We start from the raw sequence: 26,804 nt of genomic DNA, 5'->3' as shown, positions 1-26,804 counted from the left end.
TGGTATCCCACGGCTCTGGTCTCCGACTCCAGTCTATACTATAGCCAGATATCTGAACTGGTGCGGCAACAGACAACACGTCGTTGAATCAACTTTTGTTTCACTTGTACTTTTGTAGTAATTGGCCCAATAAACATTGTTGTTTTGAATGTGCGTGACGCCGTCCCCGTGGAATACCGGTGGTGAGCTTAGGACTAAGGAGAGCGTGGACGTATTAGCTATGCATCATAACTGCTTCTCGTGTTGGTCCGTGAAACCTGATCATTGCAGTTTGAAGTAATTCTATTTCGCGAAATCCCGTGGACAGTTTTCCAGCCTCCTGGCTTAGTGTCAATTACGACGAATGAATCGGTTGCGTGACGATCGATCCGATTTGCAATTAGAGGAGGAAGAGCAGTGCGCTCGACGCCGAGCTCGAGAGTTTCTAGTGTTTGGCTTGTCCACAAGTCGGTGCTGCACAGTCGGGAACGTGCACTGCCATGATACGCAGGTGTTTCTGATCTTCAATGATTGGCTCTCGGTGGATAGTTTTGCGGTGGTTTGACGATGGAAAGCTACAAGACTCTACGACCGCTGGGCAAAGGCAGCTATGGCGAGGTGTTCCTGGTCAAGCACTTGAAAGAGAGCCGACAGGTGAGAGCCACAATGGCGAAAACTCAGTTACAGCACCTATTGTTTTACACAACGAAGATGCGTGGTGCTCTGTGTGACTTGTGTGCATCTATTGTGTTACAAATTTGTCCATGATCATGATGTCAAGACAGGACGCTGAAGGCTGTACATTTTCATGCCACATCCATCCACATCCATCCACATCCATCCACCGTTGTCAGCATTACACTTTACAGTTATTCAGCCACTGGTGTTCTCACTTGGTCCATATCGTAAATCTGTGTGCTACCTAACCTATCGTTTGTTCATTAGCTGATTCCAAAATTTCCAAAAGCTTGTGACATCCACTGACTGTCCATGCACCAAGTCTGAACAATAGTGTCAGGAGCCATCACATGCAAACCTAGAGTGATTGATCGTTACAATACTAAAATTAATGTTCTCAAGACCGTCTACGGTTCCGTTATCCAGTACAGGGTAGTGAATAACAATAGTAGTAAGAATGGAAATTTCCCAGAATGCTTGAAATATTCATTGTTTTGTATCATGTGCTTATTCTCTATCCGACTGTGCTCCATTACATGACTGCATTTTCTTATGTACGGTTGTGTGCAGTATGTGGTGAAGAAGATGGACATCAAAGATGTGAAGAAGAGGCAGCAGGATGCAGCACTGCAGGAGGTCTGTTCGCATAGCTGTGTTTGTCGGCATGTGTGTGTGTGTGTGTGTGTGTGTGTGTGTGTATATATGTGTGTGTATGTGTGTGCATGTGTGTGTGTGTGTGTGTGTGTGTGTGTGTGTGTGTGTGTGTGTGTGTGTGTGTGTGTGTGTGTGTGTGTGTGTGTGTGTGTGTGTGTGTGTGTGTGTGTGCCATATGGTGCAGTGGTATGTGCAGCGATTTCCAATCGATAGATTGCGGGTTCGATTCCCGACGTTTATGGTCACACACGTCTTTCTTCTCTTTCTCAGACTCTTCCTGACTTTTCTTTCATTCTCCTGGGTGGTTACCAACAGCCAGTGCATGCCGGAGTATGTGGTGTGATGTGTGTGCGGGGAAAAAAAATGAAAAGACCAAAAATAGGGATTCACTGGCCAGAAAATGTCACTCCAAATAGCTGTATGGTGTAGACCAGGCTGAATAGTGACGGTCAATTCTTCAGCCTTGCAAGCTGTTGAATGGTGTAATCCCAGCACAAGTTGCTATGGCTTCTGCCGTAGCATTGCTATCATCGCCTCCGGCGATGGGCGTCAAAGGTCAAGGTGTGTGTGTGTGTGTGTGTGCGCGTGTGTGTGCCATATGGTGCAGTGGTATGTGCAGCGATTTCCGATTGATAGGTTGCGGATTCCATTCCCGACGATTATCACACACATCTTTCTTCTCTTTCTCAGACTCCTCCTGACTTTTCTTTCATTCTCCTGGGTGGTTACCAACAGCCAGTGCATGCCGGAGTATGTGGTGTGATGTGTGTGCGTGAAAAAAATAAAAATGAAAAAGACCAAAAAGTAGGGATTCACTGGCCAGAAAAAGCCACTTCATAGCTGTGTGGTGTAGACCAGGCTGAATAGTGGCGGTCAATTCTTCAGCCTTGCAAGCTGTTGAATGGTGCAATCCCAGCACAAGCTGCTATTGCTTCTGCTGTAGCATCGCTATCATCGCCTCTGGCGATGGGCGTCAAATGGTCAATGGTGTGTGTGTGTGTGTACATATATGTGTGTGTATGTGTGTGTGTGTGTGTGTGTGTGTGTGTGTGTGTGTGTGTGTGTGTGTGTGTGTGTGTGCACGCATGCACACATGTGGAACTGCCTTACGAAATGCACATTCCCGGACTCGTGAAGGCCATACCATTATGGATCCCAAAACACCATACCCGAACTAACCCAAACATTTCCTTTTTATGACATACGGAGCGCAAACTGAAAAGGGCACAAATGTTTATACCGGTGTCCACTATATTTGAATGCGTTTGCAACCTTATCTTGCTCATTCCCTTGCCCAACTCTACCTGCATATAGGCCAAACTGCTGGCTAAGCTGCACCATCCGAACATCGTCTCCTACAAGGAATCGTTCCAGGACTCTGGCGGCGTGCTGCACATCGTGATGGGCTACTGTGCTGGTGGCGACCTGTACACGCACCTGCGCGAGAAGGTGACCGGTCACCTGGACGAGCAGCAGATCATGGACTGGTTTGTGCAGATCACGCTGGCACTGGATCACCTGCACAGGCACAACATACTGCACAGGGATCTGAAGGTGAGCCGAGCAGTTCACACCCGCCATGCCCACCCACGCAGCATTAGCGGGCAAGTAGCTCATCCACTGCCACAAGTCAGACTGTCTGTATCACGCACCTTGCTTAGCTAGTGCGAACGTGTGGCAGAGATTTGCAGTGCACATTTGTGAATTGGTTCTTTGGAAAAACACGGCGTAAGAAAAATTGTTTCTACCGCCCATGTCATACTGTAATGATTGTACCAATGGCATGTTGACTTAGTATTACATGTTATTGTGTGGCATTGGAACAGTTAGATGATGCTCCGCCTATGGTTGCAACACTTTGTATTCAGGCTATGATGATGCGAGGCAGAAACAGGGATGTACATACAGTAAGATCAAGAGTCCATAAACAACAACTGTGATCTCTTTTCTATGGGCCAGATGCACGGCGCGCTGCCTTCATTACATCATTCAGCTGCAGTCCGCGCACTGCGGAAAATCAAACACCGCACTTTCCCTCTGGTTTGAAATGAACTTTCGTACGGAACTGGAGTTCACGCGCCAGAATTCAGAGATCGCGTAGGTACTGGAACGAATCGAGCAAAAACGGATGGACTCGTACGAGAAATTGTGAGTTTGAATGCATGCTTTCAGAGTGTGATGGAAGGCAAGTTACGTAATGAAGGCAGCGCGCCGCGCACTGGGCCATAACCACAGTTGCATACTCTTGTTTATGCACTCTTGGTAAGATGCTGGGCATGCAAAAGCGATATGACAAATTCATGCCAGTACATTCCGACTGCACTCATATTCCTGTATTAGTGGTATATCTTGTTTTTTCTTTCTACTCAAATCCATGATCTGAGCGTTGGGTTGCGTTTCCCCGTTGTGTATCTATTTCCAGACGCAGAACATTTTTCTCAGCAAGAGCATGCTCATCAAGGTGAGTGTGCTTGGTTCATGATGCGTGAGCTGTGACGTTTCATTCATAGTGATTGAGGGACGGCTCTGATACAAGGCACTTGCAAATAAAACGTTCACAGGCTCGCAAACCAGTAAATTTCCTTTCTTGATCTGTGTTGATGTTTACAAGTACTATATGGATTGCTTATGCAGCCAGTGTCCTGGTTAGACTGCAGGTTTTTTACTGTATAATTATACTGTTAGTATCCTGAGTACAGCAGGCTGACAGACCCCTATTACTGTATGTGATGTCAGGCTCCTGGGTGGAGCGGACTGACAGGACCCCTTAATTGCACGCACAGAATACTGCTTGCTGACCATGCGCCCTGTCGTACTGTTTTTCCTGTTGCACGGCCGGCAATTGTCAGGTCGGTGACTTGGGCATTGCCAGAGTTCTGGAGGATGAGAATGACATGGCAATGACTGTGATCGGGACACCGTACTACATGTCACCAGAGCTGTTCGCTAACAAACCATACAGCTTCAAGGTAAGCGCTTGTCCACTAACTAGCCACACAACAGAATCAGAAACGCGGTTGTTTACTAACAGCCATGCAGTGCCAAGGTAGGAGCAATGCTCGCCGCTCACTCTGTTAACAGCTACACTATACTGCAGCAGTCATGTTGTGGATCACTTACGCACAGGGGTTTACGTTGAAATGCACCGTACACGTTTGCAGTGTGCTGTTTCACAAACAAATGGAGTTCAATGGAAGTAGCCAAGTGCACAGTGCATTTGCCATCAATTTCACATGCATCCGACTGACCGCCGATAGAGGTACCAGTGATGTGTGGAGGGACGTTGGCAATCGTTTTTGCCCCCGGATGCCTACCCTACTTGTTTCTTGGTGTATTAGTAAACATTCAAACATGAAGCAAGACACGCACGGCTAGATGCAAGTGAACAGGCTACACAAACTGTGGTGATACCCGTGCGAGCTTCCAGGAGCTAAATTGAGTTTGATTGAATCTCAGTGCGTCTTGACGTGTAATACTTCAACGTCGCATTGAGCCTGTATTGTGCTTCTTTGTCTTCTCTCGCATTCATGCCTTCACTGTGTGCGTGTGGTGTAGTCGGACATTTGGTCCTGCGGCTGCGTGGTGTATGAGATGGCGACGCTGAAGAGAGCGTTTGGTGCTCGCAACTACCAGGGTTTGGCAATGAAGGTGATACAGGGCAAAGTGAGTAATGTTCCTGTACAAGTAGATCCTATTCACAGCCCGTACTTGATTGATAGATACGTGGCACAGCGGGTAGATCCCATGGGCAGCCCATACTTGGTGATAGATGCAGGGCAAAGTAAGTACCAGTGGATCCTATATACAACCCATGCTTGGTGATAGATACAGGATGCTGCGAGTAGATTCTATGCCCATCCGATACTTGATTGGTAGATATAGGGCACAGTGAATAGATCCTATGTACAGCCCATACTTGGCAAAGCGGTTCTTTGACATAGAGTTACTTACATGCGGCTATCATTCGAATGTGTGTTGCATAACCATGGCAACCGTCCAGTATGATCACAGGCAGGTTATTCACGACCAGCTAGGGTGCGAACTTAACCAACTTTCACAGCTAGGGTGCCTTCCCACTAATATTGGGATATATTTTGGGCGGTCTTAGCCACTCTAAGGGAAGGCATGGACTCTGGAGCATAGGTATAATGGGGTGTTTGCCGGGCGTGTGAAACTTGCGTTCGTTTTCAGACACCGCCAGTGCCGGACACATGTAGCAAAGAACTGGGCTCGACAATCCGTGCAATGCTCTCCCAGAGACCTAGCCGCCGTCCGTCAGCAGAAGAACTTCTTCGGCTACCTTTCATCAAGACGGCAATTCGCAGTTACCTGGATCGATATCAAAGGTAATGGGGTAAAGGATGATGTACGAATGAATAAGTTATTGGGGTAAAGGATGATGTACGAATGAATAAGGTAATGGGGTAAAGGATGATGTACGAATGAATTTCATCAAACATGACTGTAAGGGATTGCATCCAAAATCCATTACGGGTTCGGTTGTGATTAGTACCATGACTTTATGTGCAATTGAACAGTAATGGCAAACAATGATAGGGTTTCGTATTCTGCATATGGCTGGATGGACCATCTTCAGATCTACCCCCCCCCCCCCCCCTCCACACACACACACACTCGTAACGTGATCTACCCCCCCCCCCCCCGCACACACACACACTCGTAACGTGATCTACCCCCCCCCCCCCCAACACACACACGCGTAACGTGATCTAGCCCTCCCCCCCCCCCCCCCCCCTCTCCTCCGGAAAGACTGAGTATATAATGCACGGTATGTACTTTGACAGTTTCTTTTGTTATATAGCTAGAGTATTTTGTCATGGACTTCCCTAAAAAACCCAACCACTGCCAGTAAAATACAACACCTGACTACCGGAGTATGCATTTTGGAAAAACTATAGGATTGCATTCATTGGGCATTTTTAAAAAACGTGATTTTCTTTACATGTGCTTTGACGATGTAGGCAAGAGCGCAAGCCAACCAAGACTTCACAGACACCAGTGATATCCACGACAGCCCCAGTGGCCGAAGACCCGATCCCGTCCCCCAAGCCCGGCCAGTCTGCAGTCTCACACTCCAGCCCGTCGTCAGAGGTCCACTGTCTTGCAGCACCTGCTCACCTCTCTCCGTCCTTCCAGCCGGCGGAGCAGGACGAGCGGCGGAGGAGCGATCTATCTCCGTTCAGCTCCCAGTCCACGTCGGCGTGCAGCACACAGTCTCCACGCAGCGTGTCCAGCAGCTCCGGCTCACGATGTCCGTCCACTGCTTCGGCTGATGATCTTCTCTTCGACAGCGCTCAGAATAGTCGAGAGCAGCCCGAAGCTGAAGTACCACGTCGCCAGTCAGCGGTAGATAGCTCTCCTCTCGCCTCTCCTCGAGATGTTATTTCTAAGAAGACTAGTCAATGTTCCAAAGCAAGCCTGGGTGGATTCCGGCAGCTCCCACCAGCTCCAGCAAGTCGGCAGAAGTCGAATCCACTCACCGATGTCAAAACACGTGGCGAGTGTTCTGATTCAACGACAACTGGATCTACAGAGGTAGGTGGTTTGGGGTGCAAAAAAATTTCAAGTTCGCACATCGGCGTTACCACCTGCTATACAATTGTATTGAGAAACACAACCAGCTGGGGTGTAGCCAATTTAAATGGACGTATTGTGATGTCAACGCAATGACTGTCTTGTGTGCCTGGAATAATTGTTCCTACAAGTGATGCCTATCTAGATCAGGACAAAGAGTACTAATCATGTGCCATCATAGTCAGGCCAAACGTGAATTGTCTTTCCCATCTACTGATTGCTGCTTTGCTGTACAGAACGGTCAGACAGGACAACAGAGGAGACCGCTCCCGCAAGTAACCAAGCAATTAGCAGATGCAGAGTCGTCTGACGGGAAGACGACATCGTCGGCATCTACAACGGGCGCAAAGAAGCTACCCGCCCGCCGGCTGAAAAAGAAGCGGGGTACCGAGGGTGTATCCAAAGCAGGAAAGCCACGGCCGGCCGTAGCTCCATTACCAGTCGTGACTCCAGACCGGGAGAAGGAGCCATACGACAGCACAGCAAGTGGTGATCAGTCCGACACATCCGCTAACGACTGTCAATCTCCCATGACGTCTGTGCGAAAATCAACCGGGAAACAGAAACGTCCCGGAGTGCAGAAGTCTCGCGACAGTGAAAACCTGGAAATCGAACCACAAGCAGACCGGGCCGCGGCCGAGAGTCACCGGCTGCACTGCCACCAAAATGAATACGAGCAGCGAGTACAAAAGGAAGATGCCAGCAATCTTATCGGTAGCTATTTAGCCCGCAAGAACATGGGTATCTCGTCCGATGTAGACTCTTGCCCGGAGACTACTGGTGAGCGACGGTCACATTCCCGCCGTTCTCCAGTGCATCTGCCAATGGGGAAGAGTCGTTCGTTTGGAGATATTCGCCAAGTCCCCGGCGACACCGGCAACGGTCGTCTGAATGGATCTAAGGAGGCGCTTCTCTCTCCCGCAGGTAATCCGGGTCTGAACCTGCGGCAAAGTCGCAGTGTCACGGAGCTCGTCAATCCCCGTGCAAACGACCCTGAATCAAGAGCACCTCCTCGAGTTGTGCAAGCAAGGTATGCATTGGACAGCTCCATACTTTGAACTTAGAAACCGGACACCTTTTTCGTACAGGGAGTTATTGAATTAGTGATTCGTGTTTTGGTCATCAGTCACACCATCTGTGGCCATAATTATCCGGGATTTGTTCTGGGATATGAGACCAAGTGATTCCTTGTACAGCATTGCTAATTTCCTGAAACCCGACAAGGCGGTGCAGTGCCAGTAGAACCTCCTTGTGTGGTGTGTGTGTGTGTGTGTTCCGGTGCAGGGTTAATGGAGAAGAGAAGCACAGCCACGGTGACAAAGCAGTCAAACAGGTAGGAAAGTACTGTAATGTGTATCATTCTCTCTGGTGCAATGACTCACTGGAGCCTTTCTTTACTAATCCTTCCAATAATCCTGACTTCTGCGTGCTTCTCCGCAAAATCAAAGTTATGAACAACCCATTCGGATCTGGATGTGCATGGTATGAGCATTGTTGATGTAGTTGGTGACAAAGCTGATACTTGCATGAAGAGAACTGCTGGCATAACGCACGCTAGTGACAGTATGTACCATATTTATCAGATCAGGCGTTGCAATGAGTGACAATTCCATGTCTGATTCTGCCCATTCAGCAGTGTTGCGTGTGGACGGTTTGGTGCCTCTGCTTATCCATGAAGCAGCTGGTGCCAGGCGTTGAAGCTATGCATATACCTGCTGGTGCTGTGCGTTGTGACTGTTTGTGGACGTGTGATACTTGTAGTAGTCTTGATCCGGTGGTGTCTTTGTTGTTTGACATGTGTCCAGCCGGCAGAACAGCCAGAGACCAGTGACAGCCAGCCCCGGAAGCAATCTGTTGTTAAGACTACAGCTGTCAGGACTCGCTCATCGCCTAGCAGAACTCAGAAGAACCCAGTGCCTCAGGCAGCTCGCAGAAGTCTGCCCACCCTGGAAGGAAACTCAAGAAGCTTGTTGAATATCATAGGGCGGAAGAAGGCAACGAAACAATGTCCACTACCCCCGACCGGCCTGGAGAGTTGTGCAGAGGTGCAGCACGTGAACCGGCCCGAGCCACCCAGACCAGTTCAGCTCATTCCATGCTTCGACAACACTGCTTCGAACGACGTCACTGACGGACGCCGAAACATCTCGCCTCAGCCCGACGCAGTTCGACAGCAATTGAGCGTGGAACGTGCTAGCAGGGGCACTCATGGGACAGAGAGGGCTGCGAGTGTTGAACGAGAAGGTTCAGCACCATCACCGATAGCGGATATTAGCCGCCAGAGAGCTGGCTCTTTCCCAACTGCATCATCACACAAGGAACACAGAGAATCGACCGAGCTAAACAGGCAAGGCTCATTGCCATCAGGCATACCGTCTTCCAAGATACGTGCACAGAGCAGTACCGCAGGGAAACAAGTAACTCGCACTATAAGCTCACCACTAGTGCCTTCATTGGATGTCAACTTCCCTGAGCAGAGCGGAGCGTCTGCGTGGGCCAGCAGCAGGACATCTGAAGGTGGTGGAAGGAGCAAACGTGATGATCAATTGGGTAGCAACGGTGAAAGATGGGCGGTTCCAGTAAATTCCTCGCTCAGTCGACTGAGAAGAGCTGACTTGGATGATGATGAAAGGTTAGCTGTCTGCTATAAATTAGACTCAGTAGAAAGCCCACCCCTATAAGCAGTCACCCAGCCATACATTCCCTGTCAAGTGTCATAAGCAACCCTGCTGCGCACACCACTCAAAGCAGTCAAACGCTAAGTCGTTGACTCTGGATGCGATGTCTCACTTATCGATAGATGTGTCAGCCCCACGCGTGATCTCGCTTTTAGGCTGCATAGGAACTGACTCTAATAATTATTATGATATTACTATTTAAAATGCTCTAGTCTGTGAAATAGCGGTCAGTGCCTGCCGAACTTCACGCATCCTATCAGGCTGCAAACAGTTCTGTCACATTTTTCAAATCCATCTCTCACCATTACCATAAATTAGCGTCTAGCGCCTAGTCGGTGGGTGGCGATATCACAGTGCTTGAAACCCGGCGAGCAAAGCTACCTAAAGAGGAAGGCAGAATAAATTGAAGCCGAAACTCGACTTGGAATTGAGACCTAGTTCCACTTTCTATGTTACCTACAACACAACATGTGATATCGCAGATGACATGAAAGACAACACATTCTCTCTATTTATTTCTGTGCATTATTGCCACAAATCAGTGATAGTGAAGTGCTTCAACTTCAGACCATCCTGGACACAACACTTGAACTGGATGCCGGCCAAACGCCAGGCAATCGTCCTGCGAACGGTAAGACGCACGCAAGATGGTTTCCCGATGCCGGTAGCAGCGAACGCGATACCAGTGAGGACAGCGAGTTGACGAGTGGCGATGACTTCTACGAAGAACTGGACGTGTCATCTAACAAGCCAGCCAGGCACAGTCATACCAGAGCAGGTGAGATGTCCTGATAAGGTGGGACGGTTCTCAGAGTGGGATTTTACTGGAGAGAAGGACCCAGCACAATTGTTTGCCTTGTGATTAGAATGTTCATTAGGTACGGTTGTCAAAAAGGGAAAACAAGTCTATAGAAATATTGACTCTCACCACCAGGACTCAAACCTTCGCCTTTTTGTAATTTGTCTTCTATTTTTTTCGGCGGCCAAAGATGCTCTAGTCACTGAGCTATGGTGTAGGTGCCATCCCAGGTGTAGCTGCCATCCCAGGTGTAGGTGCCATCCCAGGTGTAGGTGCCATCCCAGGTGTAGGTGCCATCCCAGGTGTAGGTGCCATCCTAGGTGTAGGTGCCGTCCCAGGTGTAGGTGCCGTCCCAGGTGTAGGTGCCGTCCCAGGTGTAGGTGCCGTCCCAGGTGTAGGTGCCGTCCCAGGTGTAGGTGCCGTCCCAGGTGTAGGTGCCGTCCCAGGTGTAGGTGCCGTCCCAGGTGTAGGTGCCGTCCCAGGTGTAGGTGCCGTCCCAGGTGTAGGTGCCGTCCCAGGTGTAGGTGCCGTCCCAGGTGTAGGTGCCGTCCCAATTGTAGGTGCCGTCCCAATTGTAGGTGCCGTCCCAGGTGTAGGTGCCGTCCCAGGTGTAGGTGCCATCCCAGGTGTAGGTGCCATTCCAGGTGTAGGTGCCATCCCAGGTGTAGGTGCCATCCCAGGTGTAGGTGCCATCCCAGGTGTAGGTCCCATCCCAGGTGTAGGTGCCATCCCAGGTGTAGGTGCCATCCCAGGTGTAGGTGCCATCCCAGGTGTAGGTGCCATCCCAGGTGTAGGTGCCGTCCCAGGTGTAGGTGCCGTCCCAGGTGTAGGTGCCGTCCCAGGTGTAGGTGCCATCCCAGGTGTAGGTGCCGTCCCAGGTGTAGGTGCCGTCCCAGGTGTAGGTGCCGTCCCAGGTGTTGGTGCCGTCCCAGGTGTTGGTGCCATCCCAGGTGTAGGTGCCATCCCAGGTGTAGGTGCCATCCCAGGTGTAGGTGCCATCCCAGGTGTAGGTGCCGTCCCAGGTGTAGGTGCCATCCCAGGTGTAGGTGCCGTCCCAGGTGTAGGTGCCGTCCCAGGTGTAGGTGCCGTCCCAGGTGTAGGTGCCATCCCAGGTGTAGGTGCCGTCCCAGGTGTAGGTGCCGTCCCAGGTGTAGGTGCCGTCCCAGGTGTAGGTGCCATCCTAGGTGTAGGTGCCATCCCAGGTGTAGGTGCCATCCCAGGTGTAGGTGCCGTCCCAGGTGTAGGTGCCATCCTAGGTGTAGGTGCCATCCCAGGTGTAGGTGCCATCCCAGGTGTAGGTGCCATCCCAGGTGTAGGTGCCATCCCAGGTGTAGGTGCCATCCCAGGTGTAGGTGCCATCCCAGGTGTAGGTGCCATCCCAGGTGTAGGTGCCGTCCCAGGTGTAGGTGCCATCCCAGGTGTAGGTGCCATCCCAGCAGATTAGAATGTGTTATGGTGTACATGGTGTAGATGCCATCCCAGTAGATTAGAATGTGTTATGGTGTAGATGCCATCCCAGTAGATTAGAATGTGTTATGGTGTACATGGTGTAGGTGCCGTCCCAGCAGATTATAGTGTGTTTCCATGCACACCTAATGCACACCTAATGCACACCTAATGCACACCTAATGCACACCTAATGCACACCTAATGCACACCTACAAATTACAATGGGTAGAGTTTCATCTAGAGACACTGCTCTGCTCCCTCAAATTGCTTCTCTTGTCTGTGCATGAATGATTAAATCTACGTATAGCATATTTAGGCACTGGAGAGTGCAGTAGACACTGCGCTAAGTGTAAGTGTCCTGATGTTGTGTGTACTTCACTACATTGCAGATTTGGCATCTGGGCAAAGTTCTTCAGCTTTGATTTCATCCGAGCAGAGTCACTTTTCTAAACTGCGTCTGGCCTCGCTGGCCAGGTAAGCCATTCACAGTTGCGCGGTTGCGTGTAACTTATGTGTGTGTGTGTGTATATATATATATGTGTGTGTGTGTGTGTGTGTGTGTGTGTGTGCGCGCGCGCGTGTGTGTATGTATGTGTGCGTGTGCATACGTGCGCGCATAAGTGTGTATGGGTTTGTGAAAAATATCTAGATTACATGTCCGGTCACACTCTTAGTTAGAGGAGACAGCATTGGAATACCAATGTGCCAGTAGCTTAAGACGAATGTACTGTGGTTGGTATTTGCTGCTGTGAAACTGATTTTATAAACCCAAGTGGCAGTCACTGACAAACATGCACAAAGCCCACTAAGCAGACTGCCATACCATAGCGATCCACATTTAAGCCCATGCGCTTATAAGCGAGTTTTTGGCATAATTATTTGAAATTGTTTGAAGGTTGATTGGTCTCACATATAGGCGCATGCGCTTGTAATTGAGTAACCAGTATGGAATTTGGAAATTGCACATCAAGTCCTGTGACAGTATCATGGTGGTGTCAGTGTGTTGCGGGATTCGGTTCACTAGTAAGTCCATGCGTCAGTGTGTTGCGGGATTCGGTTCACCAGTAAGTCCATGCACATAATATGTGAGGGTGCGCTTATGCTCGGATATACATGTAGGCACATGCGCTTCATTGCGCGTCACTACGGGTATGCGTTTTGGCATCTCTTGATAGATTTCTGCTGAATTGTTTGCATCGTTGAAGGGATAAGCGACTGCCTATTCGCAGGTCTTCACACGAACCGTTAGTCCAGAAATGTTTTTTTCCGGGATAGCTGAACACTGGTAGACTTTGCTGTCGTCTCTTCTGTCTCTAGGACATGTACGGAAGGTCTGGGCAAGGGCATGGTCCAAGAAGCTCATTTCTTACTACAAGGCCAAGCTGGAAATGAAGAGGATGTAATGGTAAGGGCCTACTGCTTCCATCCTGTCAATGGGTTGTTTAATAATCACCTGCAAGAGTACTCCTCAATTGATTCCTGAGAAAGCACACGGCGGTATGCTTTTTCCCAAAGATTGAAAACCGCCACAGCTCGGTTGCTGCAAGATCATGCTGGCCACATGTCTGTACTCGACGAAGCTCTCAGTGCTTCGGGTGTGAGTATGTGGGTGCGTGCGTCCATTTGTGCATGTGCACACATGTGTTTGTGTGTGTGTTTGTGTGTGTGTGTGTGTGTGTGTGTGTGCATGTGTGTGTGTGTGTGTGTGTGTGTGTGTGTGTGTGTGTGTGTGTGTGCACGTGCACATATGTGTTTGTGTGTGTCCATGCGTACGTGCGTGCGTGTACACGCACATGTGTGTGTGTATGCGTGTGTGAGTGGGTGCAGGCACGCACACTCTCACATCCATCATAATACACACACACACACACACACATGCACACACACACACACACACACACACACACACACACACACACACACACACACACACACACACATACACACACACACATACACCGTGCGCATGAGGAAAAAGTAAAGCATTTGATAGGTATTGTTTTGGCTGGTCGGCAATGCTATGTGCATGGGGCTAGGATGGTGACAAGAAGAAGAGGAGATAATACTTTCATTGGCTTATGCTGAGAGATGATGTGTTGTAAATAAAAGGGGACCCTTTTGCCACTTATTTATGCCATACAATATGCCGCTGGATCATAGTTTGACATAGTATTCTACATACTTTTTTTGCAGATTCAACTCCAGGAATTGCTCGGGGAGCAGATGTTTAATTTGTACGGCATACGTCTGTTGCAATGGCATCGGCTGCGCGAGGAACAGGAACAGTGACTTCGGACCAGTGGTGAATGCCTAGAATTCAAGCAGAATCATAATTTCAATTGGATCTTTCAGCGCTAGAAATGAATAGTGATCAGTGAAATAGGAATTTTAATAGTTTTTCCCCCGGACGTCAATGTTACTGTTCAACAAACAATTTCAACTAGTGCTCATCCTAGTACACATGATAGATCTTCATCGCCGTGATATTACCTTTCGAATTTGGTAACATGGTATAATTTTCGATTTGCCTCACTGGTCGTAAATCTGCAGTGGTCAGTAATCTGCGGCAGTGCTTGATTACACGCTGTTAGGCCATGGCATAACTTCTCGTTTTCAACTTGAGATTGATATCTGATCATGGAGGGTAACTGGTGTTTACAGCCGCAATGATAATTATGGTCATGGTTAATTTTGTTATCTTAGGTATGTTAGGCTAGACAGTTGTCTAAAGTCCCTTGGCTGCTTACAGTGCTCAATGTCCACTGGACAGTATGTTAGGCTATGTGTGTGTGGGAGCAAACCCATTCCTATGTTAGGCTATGGTCTATTCAATTATTTCTTTTATGCTGAAGCACGTCTGCTGCCGTATTTTCTCAGCTCTCAAGCATACTAGGACCCATGGTAACCAATACACCTAGCTATTGCTTTCAAAGCAGTTCCCTGCAAAGTATACTAGCGATGGACTAGTTGAGAGTGGGAACGACAGGCAGCGGAGATATAATAGCCTGACTTTTCACATCCCCTCTTAAATTATTGTTCGGCTCCCTGAACGCATGATCATAACAACACAGATGGCACTTACCATAAGTTGATGATACTGATGAGTGATGACCGGACGGACAGGAGGCATAAGTTTGGAATTAACTAAAAGGCCATCCGAAAGTATAACAGCTACACTGATTGGCACCACCTGTCGCCTGAAATTGTTACAGAGCAGAATCTTCTGTCTCGCAATGACCAGTGCAGGTACACCACGTACACGTGCACAACCTCAGTGTCAACCTGTCAAGGCTGCCAGTTATGCAGGGTGTTTTGGGTGCAACCTATGACATAATGCATGATGCATTGCTAGTGCTGAACACAAGCTGTTCAAAGCCTAAAAAGGCGGTGTGTGTGTGGGGGGGGGGGGGGGTATAGCAATGCACCCAGCTTGTGATGGGTGCAATAATACACGCATTGGACTCTGGGGATCAGATACCCTAGGTTATTGCCGTTAAGACGCACATTCTTTCCGACGTGACGAGCGATTTCACGTCAAATTTGGCGTAAAACTCCAAACTTCAACGTGAGCTGCAGCCTCACTCGCGTTGTTTTCGATGCACGATCGAGCCAAGTAACGCGAGCTGAACTTTCGCGTCACGTCAGAACTAACGTGCATCTTTAAAACCTCTCTATTGTCGATTTGCCGCGCCCATCGTTGTCCAGAACACTTTGTGCACGCAGGCTTTTTGCAAGCAAGAGTTTGCAAACATTTTCAGGTGGATGAGTTGTAAAACGAAAACGAAGAACTCCACAACCGGGAAATGCAGAATTCTAATGGCGGGTACAAAATGCCAATAGGTTGCAACAGTAAATGTCTCAGTATCTGTGAATGAAAATGTAAATGTAACTGTACCCAGAAATGGCAGGGTCAGTACAACATGTAATGCGGAGCAGTGCAAAGCAGAACGATAGCGCCATTATCGGCATGGCATTGCAGGCAAATGTGAAGATATTGTGTGAAGTGTTGGACCGCATGGCTGTGCATACTGATATAGACTGCCATGCACTGGGCAACATGATATTGAAGCCAAGCAAACATCTACCGGTATATCAGAACAAAGCAGTCTATCAGCCGGAAAAAGCCATTCAGGATTGAGGAAGGTTGCACTCCTGAACAAACGATGCATATGTGCAGAGCAAACAGCTATCCTCCGGTCCTTGCGAGCATTGGCACGAGCAACACTTGTGCACCTTGTCCGCAACAAGGGTCACCGTCTTCTCAACGAATGCGTAGACATGCGAATCGAACATTGCGTCACTATCCATGATCGAGTTCAAGTCCCATGCAGCGCCACCGACTTCCAGGGCAACGGTTGTGTAGTCACGGCGCGTGGTCCTGTAGTGCAAGTCCAGGTAACGTTTGTAGAATCTTGGGTTTGATGTTGTGTACTGTGTAGTGCTCTCAGCGACGTAGAGCGTGCCGCTGGAATCCATTCCAAAACCTCGCTGGTTGTTGTACCAGATGCTGTTGTCCACAATGGCCTCCATGGTGGCTCCACTCTTGCGAATCATTCTCTTAATGGTGCTGCGTGAAATGCTTGCCCCACGTTGGTGGGCATCCCTGTCTTCATCAGAAATGAAGATAATGATTGGCGCAACGTCTTGACGCTCCAATCGGAGTAATTGACGTCCTTCTGAGGTGATGTTCTCCAGTGCGTATTTCATTGCCAGATAGCCATCCTCCAGAGAACCAGTAGTCTGCAGTTTAGAGCATGCCTCCTGGAAACCATCAAAGTCGTACACCTGACGTCCGTTGTTGCTGTGGATGACGTGCGGAGCAGTAGCATGATCAGTCACCCCCGTCTTTCCTCTTGAATGGCCAAACCCGACTACCGTGTACTGGTTGGGCTTGCCTGGATAAAGGCCAATCCCATGCTCTTCTAGGCTGACAGTCAAGCTTGCGATGAGCTGGTGGATTCTGTCCTTGTAGTGGGGCTTCATGCTCTCGGACTCATCAACCACTAGGATAATGTCCGCAGCCGTCTGGCCGCAATGTGGGACGCCGGCAATTTGCGTTACTTGATGAGAATACTGGAGGAAATTTGTTGGCAACTGAGCCCGGCACGTCACTGTGTGCAGACAATAAATCACAGATCAAACTATGTTACACACACAGGTCATGATCTCTGAGTCCCATACACCGGTACACAGAGATGCTGGTGTGCACTGTGTGGCTGTTGAACTTGAGACAGCGACAGTACTGTGGTTCATCGCCGAAGGACTGAGAGGTGCACTTTGCCATGTTACTAAAAATTAATTTAAAAAAAACCCACACTTGAAACTGGATACAAACCCACAAGTACAAGACTCCATTTCATTGTCCTGAATCGCCAAATGGCAGGGTGAAGTCACTGAAGTGTACAGGTAGGTTGGTTACTTTCCAGGTTGAAAAACTAAATTGGAATTCTGCACTTTGGTGCTGTGGTCATGAACCGGTTTCATCCCCATAACCATGCGGATTGTAGCGTTCTACGTACCACAACAGCTAGGAGGTGGGCCAGTCCATGTTCCGTTCGCCTGGCACTCCAGCTGCTCACTGCCTCGACGCGAGTAGCCTGGGTCACATTTGTAGATTGCCTGAAAGTAGCAGATAGATCAAGCAGAAAAGTAAAACGTTGGCCTCAAGTGAAGGTCCCTGGTTCGATTCCCAGTGGTGACAGTCAATTTTTCTTCAGACTTGGCCCTTTTCCATTCCCTCAACTTACGAAAAAAGAGTTAACGGGTACGTATTCTAAAAAAACATAATAATTATAATGCTCCTCTCCAACAGTCCTAAATAAAGATAGTATAGATATGTACCTTTACTGGGCTTGGGTGAGTGTGTGTGTGTGTGTGTGTGTGTGTGTGTGTGTGTGTGTGTGTGTGTGTGTGTAGGGGGGGGGGGGGACTGTTGTAACTGGCCGAATCACAATGTGATTCGTCATTACTTCCAGTACCGCGACACCCATGCACTCAGACTTTCTATGAGAAATCACATTGAACGATGAACAACACGTCTTTGTACTTTTAAGAACTCCATCAGTTTGAGCAATTCGTGAATCCCAATCACGTATGTGTATGTGTATGACCTACATGTACATGTACGTAGACTGTGGACTGTAGTCTACTGAAGAAGGTTTCACCATTGTATTGTCATGCATACCTTGTCCAAGTATGATGTTCCATTGTATTCTCGTCGGCCATTCTCGATAGGTGGCGGCAAGCTACAGGGAGGAGCTGCAGAGAACGAGAAAGAACAATTTGGGAATGTTGCGTCCCAGAATGCATCCAGCATGCATCCAGCATGCATCCAGCATGCATCCAGAATGCATCCAGCATGCATCCAGCATGTATCCAGCATGCATCCAGCATGCTAATTATCATGCAAACTATCATTCCCTGTACTGTCTGGTGAATGCAGGACCTGGATTGAACTTGGATTGGAGTCAAAGCGATATTGACTTTGTCCACCGTTCTGTACATGTTCTGCATAGTATAATGATGATTTCATGGTACAGTACGTGTTCATGCGAGTGTTAACAGAAAAGACATGTACATGTAGCAGTAAATCATCATTCTGCAGTTTTTTCCCCTTTTGGAAAGTCTCCTGCAGTCCTGCTCAAACACAAAAATAGACTACTGTATAACGGAGTGAAGGAAAAGTTATGCTATGCATGTCTCATTGTATACACTACAATAAACAAGGATTTGGAGTTCTTCTATTTGCAGGTATAAGTAACTGCAGCTTCTGGACGCTTTAAAAGAACGAGAAGGTGAACCTAAGATACTACATGTAAGCACAACTTGACAATCACACACAACGATGATGCGGTCATCCATGATAATTATCAACATGACAAGATGCAAAGCACGACCAAAATCAGACCGTCAAGAACCTCCCGCAACAATCAAGCCCCATTCAGTGGAATCTACACTGACTTGAAGCACAGTTAGTAACTGCAGCGATCTCACCAGTGACTCACCATCACACGTGGGAGGAGTGACACCATCGACCAGAGACTGGATTCCCGTAGCGGAAGAAGCACAATTTGCTTCGCGAATGCCATTTCGAACGTACGGAGGATTGCATATAAACCTCAGCTAGAGTACAGTAAAGAAGGGGAAAACAGTAAAGTCGTGAAGCAGGAACAACAGTGAAGGGAGAGAGTGTTGCAAGGTTAAATGGCCTTCAGAGCCTTGCATTATACCTTCAATGCATCTCGCGGTCAGGACTAAACAACGGGGACAACAGTGAAGGGAGAGAAGAGAGTATTGCATGGATAAGTGGGCTTCATGGCTTTACACTATACCTTCAATACACCTCGTGGTCAGGACTAGACAACTGTGTTTTTCGGTCTGCACGTAAAAAGTGACAATTTTTGGTCATGCACGTCTGTCTGGCACGTACCGAAGCTATTGTCACTCCCAGATCGGTGAATGTTGTGAGCTGTGCGCGACCATTGGCAATGGTGATGTTTGGACAGCCAGTTTGCACCTGTTGAGCCTCTGAGAGCACAAACATTTTGAGAGCAGCAGTAACAACATCAACAACAAAAGTACGTGGAACACATGTAGTCTCAGAAGATTTCAGGAGTCAGTTGTAGTATGGGAAATAACCAACACAGAATTACTAAAGTGGGCAGGTCTCCTTGAATGCAAAGGTAGTTACTGATAACAGAGATATGAACGCTGCAGTCCAACGAGTCTTGGATTACATCTATTTTGTTTTATTTTGCTCTCAAAAGAGGTTCGTGGCTTCTGAAACGTTGAATGTTGCTACAAAAAAGACATTTCAAAATCCTGAGGGACGCCTCACGCAAAACAGACATATTGGAAGTTCTAGGGAATGGAGCGTAGGATAATCACAATAATTATTGGTAGGTGATATTGGTGATGAAGGGAAAGTGACATGGCACATCGCGTACAGTGGATGCAATCACTTACGGACAACATCTGGAGGAGCAGTTGTGCTCTGGCCTGTAACCTGAAGCACGGCTATACTGGAAACTAGCAGCAGTAGTCCACACACGACATTGCAGACGTTTGGCGACATTCTCATTGTTCAGCAGCTGCAGTTGCTTGTGCCTGGAGAGCAGAGTACATTTACAGCAGTAAAGCTCTTCAGAAAAAGCTGAATTTAAAAGTCGTGTACGCAGTGAGGACATGAGGAAGAATTTGGTTTCCTTAATTAAATTAAGCAACCGAAGCTGGTAATGATCTCACTACCCTTATAGCAAATGTCTAGTCTTCTCATCGTTGGACGTGCTAGACTCCAGTACGAATGCTGACACTGGCGATAAGAACAAGATGAATTTTCTATGGTCATCACCATCTATAGGCAAACCAGTCGCATCACCACTTTTTAAAGTGTTCTGGAAAGCATTCCTACATTGTTGTGTCAGGGCATTGTGCGTTTAGCTTCACCAGTCAGTGAATTTAGGTGTATTCACGATAGCACAATGGCACACACCCCAACGTACGGAATAGAATATTATACTTGTGGTTTTGGAGCAGTCACATCAGCTACAACACACTGTACAAAGCAAACATGATAATTATAATGTACCTGTACCTTAGCTGGAACGAAACCTAGCTGATGACTAGGCCTGGTCTTGACTCGGGAAACGAGGCTGGGAGTAAGAATTGTGGGCGACTCTGAGAAGAAACACGATGGGAGAGCCAGAGAAGGCTTGAGATAACCTTGACTCTGGCCTGGTTGACGAGCAAGGTTTCGACCGTGATATGACCTATCCCGAACTACAATAAACTCACCTCTTTTTAAAGACTTTTTTCGGAAACTCAGCGAAGTGCTGGAACAAGCGAAACTGAAAAACCGTAGCTCTCTTGTTCGCCTTTTATAGGTGCGAGTGGACATACTTTGCCTGTGCGCCATGTAGGGCGTTGGAGGTGGATGGGTGGCGACGTTTTGACAAGGACACGCGATGTTGGTCATTCCTGTAGCATGCATGGCCTTTGTATTACACATCCGCCAATTCCATTATCGTGTTCTATTCATAATGATTAACCCCCAACAAGGCCAAGAAAACACATACATGTTCATGTACATGTAGGCGCCACTGCCTTTCGAGAACAGCTTTGGTATTCAAGGGAGACTACTCGTAGGTCGAAGTAGAATTACCGCTCATCTAAATATTTACAATGCACTAGTAGTTCTACATTGAAACCAATTGTAGCCATTGCATTGGAGTACATGTGCATGCATACGTGGTGCAAGGGCACAGGTGGAATGTTAGTAGCTCTGCGGTTAGTTTGTGATGTTCATGCCGCAGCCGCCAATATACCGTTGCAAAGGTACATCTTCGCAAGCCATCAGGAGGACACGTACTTCCAAGTACAATGTATTCGCCAAGACAGTGTGATGACACGAGACAGTTACTGCAAGTGGGAAACAGCATTTGGATACATAATGACAACTCGCGCATTATACAGTATAGGCGGTAGCTCAGAAGGTGACAGCTGGCCTTGGTTTTAACGTTACCACCCATTCCAGTAGGGACGCCGATCGTGACGGATATGATGGCTTTTTGTGTTATGTTATTATTTATTATTATTACTTGCATGTACGCGTTGGAGTCAGCCATACAAGCATGATTCACAACTTCGCTTATGCTGAACATGATAAACAGGACTATGACAGGGGAAAAAATTGAGCTAGAACGATTATAATTATGATAATTATATAAAAATTCGACGAGGAGACAATAATTTTAATATGGCAATAAGTAGGACGAGCTGAAGCGACATGTGGACTACTTTATTAACAATATAAGCGATGGAGACGATGCAAGAAACAACCTAAGGGTAAGGAAAAATACATGTAAGAAGAAAAAGGGCAATGGAAAAAAAGATAATAATTATATACAATGTAGCTCATGGGTATTGAAGATACATGTACATTGTATGTCATTTATGAATATGTCTTATTATGAATATTGCAGCCTGAGTGATAATAATAGTGCTATTTCCTGAGTTTGACTGTTTCAGGATCTGTCGGAATATCACAATGCACAGACCCTCATGCATTATGTATTATCATGTATGTGTTACGTATTCATGTAAAATCCAGTACTAGCAGTAGGACGCGTCACGCAGCTTCATAACACTTGTATCTATGTACTTAGCTATTTCCTAAGTTGGAGGGAGCTGAAAGCGGGACAAGTCGGAAGAAAAACTTGACTGTCATCACCACAAAGGACTCGGACCAGGACCCAGATTACTAATATATTGTAGATTCCGTGAGCTTCAGGTATGTCCAGCTGGCCATTCCGTCTAGCCCCCGATCAGCTATAGCATTTGGGAGATCCTCAAATATGTTTTTTTTAAATCCGCGCTCGCATACGGTACAGTGGTCGTCAAAGTTGTTGTTGTTGTTGATTTTTATTTTGCTTCGCAAGGCCAAACGGGCAATGGTGCCCAATTCTATGGAAGCGAATTTCAAAAGGGAGAGAGCTACGGGGAGAGAGAGAGAGAGAAAGAGAGAGAGAGAGAGAGAGAGAGAGAGAGAGAGAGGGGGGGGGGAGGGAGGGAGGGAGATGATAAGCAATTTTGTAGCGTCAACAGAGCGATTTTGCAGTGTCAATAGAGTCAGGCTTGATATCCTAGCTCACAACAGGCTAATGTGTTTTCGGCTACGTTTATATCAGGGTCAAAGGAACAGCATTACAGCACAGGATGTCTCATTCTACCATCAACACGTGAAGAAACTGAAACTTAGTGTGCCCATAGTCTCCTGTGATCACAATTTCAAACCGCCGGGAATGGTCGTCGAGAATGGTCGCCTGCAGTGTAATACTGACACTGACCATGAAGGCTGTGTTCATCATTGTACGAGATGTCCACGCATTCATACACATACTCAGTAACTTTGGACAAGGTCCCCTCCACCTTTGACTATAATTATTATAACAGAACTGCTCCTTTGGAAGTCCAACGCACAATGTATGTAGTCTCTGTGTGTCACTCATCCAGGGCTTTAATTTAGCCCCTCCCTGTCCTAAATGACACACAATTGACATTGGATGACAGAGCTAGAGATGCCAAGGTACTTCGCAGTACGGGTAGGCTGCAGCTGCCATGTAGTGTCTAGACCATCAAGTAGTGCCATTGTGTTCATAATCATACTCCAAGACCAGCATTGACCAGCGGCGCGCACAGCCATGTGGCATCGTGGGCCTTTGGCGCCTACTAGTACTAGTATAATTCAGAACAAACAAGTCGCAGGCCGTTCCAAAGCCTCCATGAAATTGTTCCATCAGACGTGGGATCGTCTTCAAGGCTGAGACGATGCCATCCCATCCCACTGGAAAACATTTCAACACCTCTATCGCAGCGCATATGATCGTGCACGTACACTGCGATGACACCAGTCGTGTATCACCCTTGAGAACGGCCAATGGGATAGGACTTATCGGAGTATAATTATTATGTTCTCTTCAATGGCTGAATTAGCAAGTAACATTACTAGAACATGTTGTGGGAGGCATGGTAGAGGGAAAAGGAACCTGAGTGGCCAAAGCCTGATAGACTTTTGCCATGCTAGTGACTTGTTCATCTGTAACACTGCCTTTCAGCATAATGCACGGCATGTGACTACTTGGACAGGACATCGCAGGAATGGAGCCAGTGGAGCTACTGTTCCTGTGTATAACCAAATAGATTACGTGCTGTGTAAATCTACCCAGAGGCGGCTTCTCCTTGACAGTCGTAGCTATGGTGGATGCACCCTCTCGTCTGACCACAGGCTCGTTGTTGCGCGGTTGGACCTCCAGAGGCTATATGGAATATTTGGACAGAGGAAGAAAGATGATCTGCAGGCGCCTAAGTTCAACACATTCAAACTAGCCGAAGGACAAGTCCAAGAGGAATATGCTGAGAAGTTGGCCAGTGAGCTGCTAGCTGCCGATCAGGTCCAAGGCAATACCGGCCTGCAGGAAAGATCCCGGAGGCTTATGGAAGTGGTCAGGAGTGCAGCAGGTGATGTCCTTGGCACAGTCCAGCAGAAAACTCGTCGCAAAGCACCAGATCATGAAATTGAGCTGCTGTCCCTGGAACAGAGATCACTGCGGATCAGCATTGGTAGCACTAACAACCCTGACACCAAAGCATCTCTCAAGACGAAACGAAACAGAATCCTTCACGCTATAAGAACAAAATGCCGAGACAATGCAGAGAAAATTATGCAAGAGAGAGCAGCGGAAGTCGAGAGGTTGAAGAATGGAGCACGGATGTTCAAAGCAGTCCAGCTGATGACCAGAAAGCCAAGCCGAAAGCCCATTGTACATGACCAGAAGGGTCGCTTCATAGCCGATGACCAGGAGGCGGCATCTGCGGTCCGGAGCCACTTCCATGACCAGTTTCGTGGGAATGTGGATGCAGGCGTCGAGCCATTCACCGGTCGCCCAAGAAGCCTCCAAAGACAAATCTCATCTGCTGAGGTCTCCAACGCACTGAAAAAACTGAATAATGGAAGGTCCCCTGGCCCAGATGGAGTCCCAGGCGAACTCTTGAAATATGGAAGAGAAAACCTAGCACCTCACATTGCCTGTCTGTTCAACAGCATGTTTACAACTCACCAGCACCTTGACCTGGGATGTGGCACACTGGTACCGTTGCAGAAACCAGGAAAGACGGTTGGACCACCTGGAAATCTGCGCCCTATTGTCCTCCTTACATCATTACGCAAAACGCTCTCCATTATTACATTGCGAAGAATATCGTCGAAAGTCGGTGAGTACTTGTCTCCGACGCAGAGTGGTTTCAGAGCAGGCCGATCTACAGCGGACCTTGTTTGGAGCCACAGATGGTTTGCAGCAACATGTCAGCATTATCGGCGGGAAATGACCATTCTTGGAATCGACATGTCCAGAGCATTCGACTGTATACATCGTGACAAACTGTTGACAGTTCTCGAGTCTTTCCTGACGGAGGATGATGTTCGGCTGGTTAGAGTGCTGTTGACCAACACAACTCTGCAGGTACGCATCGGCAGGGCAGTATCAGAGTCCCTTGAAACTACAATTGGCACCCCGCAGGGTGATTCTCTCTCCCCGGTGTTGTTTGTTATATACTTAGAGGCAGCACTGAGAGATCTGAGGAGCACCCAGGTGGCACGAAACAGACCGCCAATGGATCAAAGCATCAACATTCCATTTGAGCTTGTCTACGCAGATGACACTGATTTCATAAGCCTTAGTCGTCAATGGCTCACAGAGCTCGAACCGGTCATAGACCACACTCTCGGGCAGTGGGCCCTGAGAGTCAACAACACCAAAACTGAGTGGACAGAGCTGGGTCGATCTGTAGACAGAATTGACGAGCGCTGGAGGACATCCCGAAAGCTGGGCTCACTCCTGGGCGACATTGAGGATGTGACACGTCGCAGGCAATTGGCCGAGGCTGCCTTCCGATCCATGTGGTCTCTTTGGAAGCGCCGAGGACTGATCCGAGAGCCTCTGCGTATGAGGTTGTACTGCGCCTTTATCATGCCGATACTTCTCTATAATTCAGGCACCTGGGGCCTGACGGTTGCTAGCGAACGCTCCCTGGACGCTTTCCATAGAAGGCAACTCAGGTCACTTCTCGGCATCACATGGCCACAAAAGATTAGTAATTTGGCGTTGTATGCCCGATGTGGAGTGGAGCCGGTGTCGGACTTGATCCGAAATTCACGCTGGAGTTTATTCGGACATGTGCTTCGCCTGGGTAAGGACACGCCAGCACGATTGAGCATGGAGCAATACTTTCAGGCACCCGAGGGGAGGTACCGTGGGAGGCCGAGGGTGACACTACCAATAAAGCTCCACACCGATCTGTCCCAGTCGAACAATGGGCACCTGCGGAGTGTTGAGGACTTGCGCCGTCTGGAGCGGATTGCTGTGGACCGTCCAGCATGGAACGCGCTGGTGAAGAGTGTTTGTGCACACCCTCGTCACAAGTAGAAACAGCCATGGCACCCTTATAAACTCATAACAACCATTCTATAATAATATTACTATTTGAATCTTTTAATAATTATCTGGCAACTCAACCTCATACGTATAATTATCTGGCCACCCATTGACCATGATGCTACATGAGGAGACAATATTGATGACATTTTTCCAATGAGACCAATTTTATGACGCTCCATGTTACTGAAGGACTAACTTCGATCATTGGTTTTGTAGAGCCCCATTCTCTAGGAGCTGTCTACATCTGCTTTGTTTCAATGTCCAGCATAAGCGAACGTGTGGATCAAGCATAACTGCTTGGTTGACGCTGCCGCGGGAATGCGTATAATAATAATAATAATTACTAGAACCGCTTAGAACATTGTTACGGCTGCACTAGCCCTGCTTCAAGTTCAAGTCAGGACATTCCACTGTATCCGACCGTGTGGTTGTGCCCTGAAGCCCCAAGAACATTTTTAGTAATAATAATTATTGCCTGCCCTGGCAAGTTTAATCGGGCTACTACACTACAGACTACAATACTCGGCACTGTACTCCCCCCCCCCCCCTCCCCATTGTGTACCCTGCCTATGGCTTGTCTACCATGCATGGTATACGTACCGGGTAAACAACAGCCTAATGTCGTAATGATGAATGGTTTGGTCTGGTGTAGGCGAGGGTAGGTGGTCAGAGACAGAGGTCTAGAGAACGGATCTTTGGTTCAAGACATGTTTCACGTGCTCACACCAGAGGAGCCATGACACTTCAAAGGGATCACCGCACCAGCCAGGGATCATGTTCACGTCAGAATGTTGACATAAACGTACATGTACATGTCGACATTTAGGAAATGAAATGCTTACAGTGAAATTAGTCGTCCTCGTTGCTACATTCATCTTCTTATGGTCCGTATTATTATTGTCCGCTAGGCGCCATAAATACGACATGAAAACGCACAAAACGTACCAAATAGAATGAAAGGCACAAAAGCTAAAGACTATC

At 47.9% G+C, this 26,804-nt stretch overlaps 3 protein-coding genes across 4 annotated transcripts; 2 read left to right on the top strand and 1 right to left on the bottom strand.

The window, feature by feature from the left end:
• The first annotated feature begins 27 nt into the window (after positions 1–27).
• Positions 28–14,784, top strand: LOC135804835 (serine/threonine-protein kinase Nek4-like). The gene is made up of 15 exons (XM_065318793.1): positions 28–633; positions 1,228–1,293; positions 2,626–2,865; positions 3,734–3,772; positions 4,161–4,280; positions 4,867–4,974; positions 5,503–5,657; positions 6,294–6,867; positions 7,143–7,936; positions 8,191–8,239; positions 8,712–9,538; positions 10,127–10,362; positions 12,222–12,306; positions 13,150–13,237; positions 14,026–14,784. The coding sequence occupies exons 1-15, from the start codon at positions 547–549 to the stop codon at positions 14,119–14,121; spliced, it is 3,564 nt and encodes a 1,187-aa protein (XP_065174865.1). The 5' UTR covers positions 28–546; the 3' UTR covers positions 14,122–14,784.
• Positions 14,785–15,572: 788 nt separating this feature from the next.
• On the bottom strand, positions 15,573–20,507 carry LOC135807063 (uncharacterized). Of its 2 annotated transcripts, none has more exons than XM_065321146.1 (7): positions 20,426–20,507; positions 19,798–19,938; positions 19,262–19,359; positions 18,837–18,954; positions 18,017–18,090; positions 17,352–17,451; positions 15,573–16,943 (listed from the first exon to the last, which is right to left on the bottom strand). In XM_065321146.1, exons 2-7 carry the CDS (start codon positions 19,910–19,912, stop codon positions 15,961–15,963), a joined length of 1,488 nt encoding a protein of 495 aa, XP_065177218.1. In that variant the 5' UTR covers positions 19,913–19,938; positions 20,426–20,507; the 3' UTR covers positions 15,573–15,960. The 2 variants fall into 2 exon arrangements, with proteins under 2 accessions (XP_065177218.1, XP_065177219.1); XM_065321147.1 differs by having other exon boundaries at positions 20,420–20,490.
• A 4,203-nt stretch (positions 20,508–24,710) lies between these two features.
• LOC135806364 (uncharacterized) lies at positions 24,711–25,811 on the top strand. The gene has a single exon (XM_065320542.1). The coding sequence runs from the start codon at positions 24,711–24,713 to the stop codon at positions 25,809–25,811; it is 1,101 nt and encodes a 366-aa protein (XP_065176614.1).
• The last annotated feature ends 993 nt before the right edge of the window (positions 25,812–26,804 follow it).

The sequence above is a fragment of the Sycon ciliatum genome, chromosome 1 (genome assembly GCF_964019385.1).
Source record: "Sycon ciliatum chromosome 1, ocSycCili1.1, whole genome shotgun sequence".
Taxonomy (NCBI): Eukaryota; Metazoa; Porifera; class Calcarea; order Leucosolenida; family Sycettidae; genus Sycon; species Sycon ciliatum.
The sequence above is the reverse complement of the archived record's forward strand: the minus strand, read 5'-3'. Positions and strand labels throughout refer to the sequence as shown.

Bases quoted from the DNA above. Each gene is read 5' to 3' on its own strand.
- LOC135807063 (XM_065321146.1), bottom strand. From the start codon at position 19,912: ATGAGAATGTCGCCAAACGTCTGCAATGTCGTGTGTGGACTACTGCTG. The intron at 19,360-19,797 runs GTAAGTGATTGC...TTGTGCTCTCAG, and splicing joins TGCTCCTCCAGATGTTGTCC to AGGCTCAACAGGTGCAAACT. The intron at 18,955-19,261 runs GTACGTGCCAGA...ACTGTACTCTAG, and splicing joins TGGGAGTGACAATAGCTTCG to CTGAGGTTTATATGCAATCC.
- LOC135804835 (XM_065318793.1), top strand. From the start codon at position 547: ATGGAAAGCTACAAGACTCTACGACCGCTGGGCAAAGGCAGCTATGGC. The intron at 6,868-7,142 runs GTAGGTGGTTTG...TTTGCTGTACAG, and splicing joins CGACAACTGGATCTACAGAG to AACGGTCAGACAGGACAACA. The intron at 10,363-12,221 runs GTGAGATGTCCT...ACTACATTGCAG, and splicing joins GCACAGTCATACCAGAGCAG to ATTTGGCATCTGGGCAAAGT.
- LOC135806364 (XM_065320542.1), top strand. From the start codon at position 24,711: ATGACCATTCTTGGAATCGACATGTCCAGAGCATTCGACTGTATACAT.